The sequence below is a fragment of the Danio rerio genome, chromosome 25, assembly GCF_052040795.2.
Source record: "Danio rerio strain M-AB ecotype USA chromosome 25, GRCz13ab, whole genome shotgun sequence".
Classification (NCBI taxonomy): Eukaryota; Metazoa; Chordata; class Actinopteri; order Cypriniformes; family Danionidae; genus Danio; species Danio rerio.
This window is the reverse complement of record NC_141045.1, coordinates 24,727,526-24,735,000: the sequence shown is the minus strand read 5'-3', so window position 1 is coordinate 24,735,000 and position 7,475 is coordinate 24,727,526. Positions and strand designations below refer to the sequence as shown.

General features: G+C 32.8%; 3 protein-coding genes across 4 annotated transcripts in view; 2 read left to right on the top strand and 1 right to left on the bottom strand.

The window, feature by feature from the left end:
- LOC147830877 (uncharacterized) overlaps positions 1 to 7,475 on the top strand; it is a 187,132-nt gene that overhangs the window by 8,714 nt on the left and 170,943 nt on the right. The gene's annotated exons all lie outside the window — the stretch shown is intronic.
- osbpl5 (oxysterol binding protein-like 5) overlaps positions 1 to 7,475 on the bottom strand; it is a 95,802-nt gene that overhangs the window by 35,018 nt on the left and 53,309 nt on the right. For both annotated transcript variants that reach the window (XM_087312366.1, XM_087312365.1), the window contains 3 exons: positions 5,894 to 5,995; positions 5,588 to 5,791; positions 1,661 to 1,745 (listed from right to left, as the gene is read on the bottom strand). In XM_087312366.1, the coding sequence (XP_087168492.1) occupies positions 1,661 to 1,745; positions 5,588 to 5,791; positions 5,894 to 5,995 (391 nt within the window). The remainder of the gene's footprint in view (positions 1 to 1,660; positions 1,746 to 5,587; positions 5,792 to 5,893; positions 5,996 to 7,475) is intronic.
- Positions 1 to 7,475, top strand: part of LOC147837707 (uncharacterized) — an 838,558-nt gene that overhangs the window by 820,015 nt on the left and 11,068 nt on the right. The window lies entirely within an intron of this gene.

The following is a 7,475-nucleotide window of genomic DNA, read 5'->3' as shown; positions in this document are numbered from 1 at the left end:
CATGACAATAATTAATCATGATTTATTTATTGTTTGTGTTTGTCCTTGTTGGGAAGAGGTAAAATGTGTAACTTATTTTATTATATTTACACATCAGCCATATGTGAAAAGAGGATTTACTTGACACGATGACAAGGTGAACTATCAATCTAAAGTGAGCCTGCCTTGTGATATCAACCAGTTTAATTTGTATACATTTTTGAATACAGAGAGAAAGCAGTACTTTCTATCAATAAGATTTGAAAGGCTCTTATTTTGTAATTACGAATAAACCAGACCCTGTTATTTTGGTGCTTTCCTTTGTTATTTGTTTTATTATTATTTAATATTTCATCATCATGCAGCGTGGGGCTGTGATATATAATGACAAAGTGCATATAATGACGAAGTGGTATTTGTGCTCAGATCAAATCTTTAGTGTTCTGTTATTCACAGTTTCTGAGCGGCCAAAAATTTTTTTTTTTTTTTACGTTGGCTAAAACAACCGGGTGCTTTTCACTTAGCTCACTTGACCACAGTCACCCTTCAACTGTAAAACCTTTCTATACAGCCAGTGATAATCCAGATGAGAATTTTTTTTCACAGAAGCCAGCTAAAGCTAACAAATCCCTGACATTTGAGTCGCTTTGCTGATCTTTAAACTCCCGCTAAAATGACCTATGGTTTTCTCTCTGTCCAATAACAGTGCGCATTTCAAGCGAAAGAGGGTTCAGCTCGACTCAGGTGAAAGTTGATTGGTTGCTCCCACCTGTGGACTGTCCAATGGCTTTTTTTAACTTGATTTATTTTCAACTCGAGCATGTAGCTAAAGGAAAAGAAAAGCAAGTAGCAAATAGAGAGAGAAAAGCATTTGCCAAATGCCTTTTTAAAGAGCTTTTTTAAATTGTGCATTTAAATGCATTTTTTAATGATCTGTAAATATTTGTTTTTATTGTTTGATTAATCAGTGTTTTAAAACATGAATTAAATAAACATTTTTAAAATTGTCAATTTATTTATACAATTAAAAGTTATTTTAAAATTATTTATAAACATTTAAATATGTCTATTTATTTGTTCATTAATTATCCACCTTATTTGTGATTTATTTATACACATTTTAATGCTACAATTATTAAATTGATAATTGAATTCTTCATTTGTCATTCCGTGTCCTTCATAATGGCGATGTATTACATCAATTGCATTGTTTTAAAAACATTTTAAACTTGTAAAACTTATTCTTGATACGCATTTCTACAAAGACATGTTAATACGGGGTTATCAATCAATTCGGTGGCCGGGGAAGCCGTTCTCCTACATCAAGTTGCAGTGGGCCTAAAAATGAGAGGGATTTAAATTTCAGAAAATTTAAAAAAAAGAGACTTATTGTGTTTATATCGCTCCAATATGACTGTGGACACACAATACCTACACACAGTTCTGTCTAAACAGCTTACAAAAGATGATTTTCATCATAGGTGCCCTTTAATGGAGTTTTCATTGTGAGTTTAGTTAACCACCATGTCAGATTTGTTACCCTCATGTGGAAATAATAAAACCTCATACATTCAATAACATTTTCAATATACAAATAAGGTAAAACAAATGTTATGGGATGACACTTTTTTGCTTCAGTTGGTGCAGTGCGAGTTAACTTTTATAGAATACAAATGCTCACCATCAGATTCAGATGCCGCCCTGAAGATCAAATAATTACTAGGCAAGGGCTGTGTGATGGAGCCAACCGTTTCTCCTTCAGGTCCCTGAAAATAAAACACAAACACCAATAAATTCGCCCAAAATAAAGCCAAGCTTACAGTTGAAGTCAAAATTTTTTGCCCTCCTGTGAATTGTTGTTGTCTTTTTTTTTAAATATTTCCCAAATGATGTTTGACAGAGGAAGGAATTTTTCAGTTATTCCTAAAATATTTTTTCTTCTGGAGAGAGTCTTATTTGTTTTATTTTGGCTAGAATAAAAGCAGCTTTAATTTACAAAAAATAAAATAAAATAAAAACATTTTAAGGTCAAAATGTTAGTAGCCTCCTTAAACAATTGTTTTTGATTATCTACAGAACAAACCATCAATATACAATGATTTGCCCAGTGGTGTAAAGAAACCAATTACAAATACTCAAATTACTGTAATGAAGTAGTTTTTTTCTCAGAAATTGTAATTTACTAAGTAGTTTTAAAAATGTGTACTTTTACTTTCCCTTGAGTACACTTTTAGTGCTGTCTCGGTACTTTCCTTCAAGCTGCTGTCACTACTTTTTTTCCTGTCTATGGGGATTTAAAAAATCAGTTCTGTGATCCTGTCCGAACAAATCGCACATACAAATTACATGTAAATGCAGCAGCTTTTAACAGTGTCATACTCACTATTCTTAAATACCTTTAAAAAGTCTACTTTTTAATCATACTTTGAGTAATATTCTCAACAGATACTTTTACTCTACTTGCACTACAGTTTCAGGCAAGTATTGGTACTTTTACTTAAGAATATTTTTTCAGTACTCTTTCCACCACTGGATTTGCCTAATTACCAAGGGCCCTATCACACACCCAGCGCAATGAGGCGCAAGGCTCGACGCAATTGTTGTTTGCTAGTTTCAGCTTGGCGCCAGAGTCGTTTTGACGTTTTGCACCATGCTGTTTAAATAGCAAATGCATTTGCTCTCATATGTGCGCCCATAGGCGTTCTGGTCTAAAAAGGAAGGCGTGTTGAGGTGTATTGCTGGCGTGTTGCTATTTTGAGAAACTATAATAGATTTTTCAATAGACCAGAACAAAGCCGATCTATTGTCCGGAGCAAAGCACGTTTGTTGTGTGTCTCACTTACACACTGCTTAATTCACACAAGATGTAGAGTAATATGCAAATATCTGTCCATATGAAAAAGAATTAAAATCTTAAGAATATATATAGGCTATAATAAGAATATATATATATATATATATATATATATATATATATATATATATATATATATATATATATATGATATAAATATAAAGGATTAAAATACTACAAAACATATTATTTTCTAGCCTATCTATAAAAAGCCTTCATGCCTTCTTCATCTCGGGAGGCTTTTTCAGTTTATCCATACCAATTTGCTTTTGTATAATGTTATCATTATTAGCAGTATTATTTATTATATCCATATTTATATTTGTTTTATTCAAAACAAGCTTAGATTTGCCCACCTGTCAGGTTTTAGACCATATGGGGCACAACATGTGTTTTAGGATGTAACACTGTTTTTTGAGCACACTTGATTATTATTGTTCATTTATTCATTTGCTGGAAATTAGAACTGAATTTAGAAATAGTTTTGAAACAAATCTTTGTGCCTAACAAATGAAATTAATTATTCATAGGCTAATTGATGTCTGGGCATACAAGGTTTCCCTATTCACAAGAGCGAAAGTAAAAGTAGATAATGAGGAGGCCTTATATCTCATTCTCATTCTCTGCAGATGCTCTGTTTAACTGTTTTCTTGCTAGTGAAACGCTCAGTTTGTCCACTTATAAAGTCGTCATGTAAATAGCAAATGGACCATGGCGCGACGCAACTGACTCTTAAAGGAAATGGGAGATGAGACTCTGATTGGTTTATTCTCAAAACACACCTATAACTCATTAAGAAAATAAGCTCAACTCTTTTAGACCATGCGCCACGGCACAAAGTGGATTTTTCCATCCTTATATTAGCAAAAGTGGATTTTGACACGCCCCTAATGCGTTTGCGTCTGCGCTTTGCACTTTGTGCATGGATCATCAAAATAAAGCCCTAAGTGTGCAACACGCTTGCTTTTGAGTGACTCTACCGGCTGTTAGATTGCCCCCCTGTGGGCTGGCTGCAGTACAAGTCATAAAGCCCACCTTTTCCATGTTAGCGAACGAGACTTGAACCCAAAAAAAATAAATAAAAATGAATTACACTTGCAATAAAATGTCCCAAAACATGGTTTTGGTCAAGTAAGGCACTGGTAATCAAGCTGAAATAGGTTCAGATGTTCAGTTTTGTAAGAAGTATGTTTTTAGCCAGTAATTTAATGCTCTAAACATATGGTGTGTCATTGTGTTTGACAGCTGTGATTGATAGCTACTTTAAGCAGACTGTCAGAGCTTCAGGAGGAGATTAAAGCACCAATGTTTGATTTTTTGTGTTACTTTACCATGAGAAAATGAGTTCAGCAGTAAACAATACTTCCCGACATACAGGATCTGACAGATCACTGTTTATTTGGTAAAGTGTGGGCTTTATCTTAGCTGTTTGCTGATACATTAGCTATGACAAGGAAAAATAGGTGATCGCTATCTAGCAGTAATTCTTTTTATGGGTCTGAAAAAATAATTAGGAAGACAAAACTAATGTAAGCCTGTGTACATATAGATCTCCTGTAAGGATATTTGAACTTGATTTACAGAACGTCTCTGACATTTTGACTTTTGGCAAGTTATTGAGCTAATCTACTGAATTTGCTGTTTAAAAATATTAATGCTCTTATTTAACAAATAGAGCTGTTAATGTTAGAAATTATTTATATACATCATCATTTTTCATTAGCTTTTTTATTTAAAACCATCTAAAAAACATTAAAATTAATGTAAATTCCTCTTTGCCAGATATTAAGGCATTCAATAAACCAAATGCAAAATAGAGGCAAAGAAGAAAATGCTAATGTACAAGCGATTTTGCAGCAGCATATTAATTATAATATTAATACTGCTAAGTTTATTGTACAAATTGATAAGCATTATTTTATATAGTGCAGGGTCAGGATGTGTAAATATCCTGTTAATATTTAGAAATCTTGTTGTGTTTATCTTTTAAGCACAATTGTTCCCGCGTGGCAAATAGCTACCCATGGTGTGTATATTTTTGGTCCTGTTGTTAATTAATAATAATGATATTTCTAAAAATGTATGTTTTATTTATATGTTATTGTTCAAATTCTCTACCGCGATAAAGATAACAAATACCAACAACCTATTATAAGAGATTTTTTTTGTGCTCATCATACAGTAGCTTAGTCTAATTTAGGCTAGAGTGTGTGAAAGATCATTTATTTAGCAGTCTAACTTATATTGTTTTTATTAAATTCTTAAAAAACAGCTTTCACAGACATCACAGTCTTTATTAAATCGTATACTATTAAGTGTTTTTAAATGTAAGTGCCTGAATTTATTTTAGTGAGCCTTTGTTACAGTGCAGATATGGTGCAGGATGTACAAGTGTTTGGTTGGAAGTTTGATTTTGGAGCTCCGCCTCTGGCTCCATAAGGTAGTCCTTCTGCACATGCCCAGGCAACAATTTCAGCAGTTTTTTTGCGACGGTTTGTGCCCATCATGAGGCGTTTTGCATTCAAATCGTTCAATGAAAAAAGTTGCTGTTGCATATTTTTATACAGTCATTGTTAATTACCTTATCTTGCCTAAATAACCTAGTTAAGCCTTTAAATTGCACTTTAAGCTGCACTTTAAGACTAGTATCTTTAAAAATATCTAGAAAAATATTACGTAGTGTCATCATGAAAAAGATTTAAAAACTTATTATACTGCATGCCATAAATCATTCCAGAGGTGCTCCTGTCTAACCTTCATGGCCCAAATTGACTTGTCCATTGGATGGTAGAGTTTGAAGCAGAACCCGTCCTTCTTTGATGGTCTTTCAATAAGTTTGCAGGCATTGAGAAGAATCGTCCCGACCCAGTGATCTGAACCAGGTGTTTTGTAAATAATGAGGATGCCAGGCCTCAGGACGCACCATAACTTTGTCCAACTCTTCAATGTTCCCCGAATCTAAAACATCCAAAAAAAAAAAACAAAAAAAAAAACACATCTTTAAAACTACTATGAAAGGATTTTAGCTTGTTCAAATAAAAAACAATGAATCTGACCAACCTTTAGCCAGTTGGACATAATAACCACACTTGGATCCTTAAGTGCACTAAAGAGTTCTTTGGCAACCCTCTTCTTCTCCTGCCGATAGTTCTTTTTCTGAACCTACAACATCAAAAGTCAAGGTTTTATGCGATTTAAAGCAGCTAGGGGGCGCATGTGGGTTGCAAGATATGAAAAATATTTATAATCCTAGTTAAACACTAGAGCGCGCTATTCACGAGTGCTACAGATCAGCAAATGAAACAGATGCGAGAAGAAAGAAACTACTGAACGACTGCTGCATCTTTAAATCTCACATTTTATGGTATTATTGTAGATCATGGAGAGCTTATTTTAAATTCTCACAAAAATATTTTTTTTACATTATTATTTAAATTGAGCATATTCATGACCAGAGATGAAATATTATTTGTCACTGGATCTGGTTTTTTTTATTTTTTAGAATTTGTATGTACTATTATAATATTTATAGGTTTTTAATTATGAACCCATGTTTTGAGAAATTGCATTATGTACTTTTTTCATTATTATTATTATTATTGTTATTATTATTATTATTATTATTATTATTATTATTATTAATCATTCATTATCTTTTTGGCTTAGTCCATTTGTTAATCTAGGGTCATCACAGCAAAGCGAACAGCCAACTTATCCAGCCTATGTTTTACACAGCGAATGGACTTCCAGCTGCAACCAATCACAGGGAAACATCACATAAACTAAGGACAATTTTAGCCTTTACTCAATTCACCTATACCACATGTCTTTGGACTTGAAGAGGAAACTGGAGCACCCGGAGGAAACCCACACGAACACGGATAGAACATGCAAAACTCCACACAGAAACTGACCTAGCCGAGACGCGACAGTGCTACTCACTGTGCAACCTTGACACCATTATTATTATTATTATTTTTATAATTTTTATCATCATCATCATCATTATCATCATCATCATCATTATTATTATTATTATTATTATTATTATTATTATTATTATTCGATTGTCTTTTTAAATGTTTTATTCAAATTTTTACTTTACATTTGTTACACAAACCCGTCTTTTTTCTTTTATACCAAAAATCAATAGGATATTAAGTAAAGATCGTATTTCATGAAGATATTTAGTAAATGTCCTACTGTAAATATATCAAAATATTTCTCTGTATTTCAATTATTTTGAACCCTCAAGATTATAGATTTTAAAATAGTGAAATTGACCAATTTCATAAAATTGAATTCTTAAATTTGATCAAGTATTAACAAACAGTACATCAATGGAAAGCTGAATTATTCTGCTTTCAGATGAATCTTAGTTAAAACAAAAATAAAAAGTATACGTATGACTAAATTTGTTTTCCAGTGTCATACTTAGTTCTAGCAATTTTGTACTTTATTTTAAACTATTTTCATTTCATTTTTTAATTGATTACAGTTATTTGGTTTCCTCCGGGTCCTCCGGTTTCCCCCCACAAGTCCAAAGACATGTGCTATAGGTGAATTAGGTATGCTAAAATTGTCCGTAGTGCATGTGTGTGAATGAGTGTGTATGGGTTGCAGCTGGAAGGGCATACGCTGC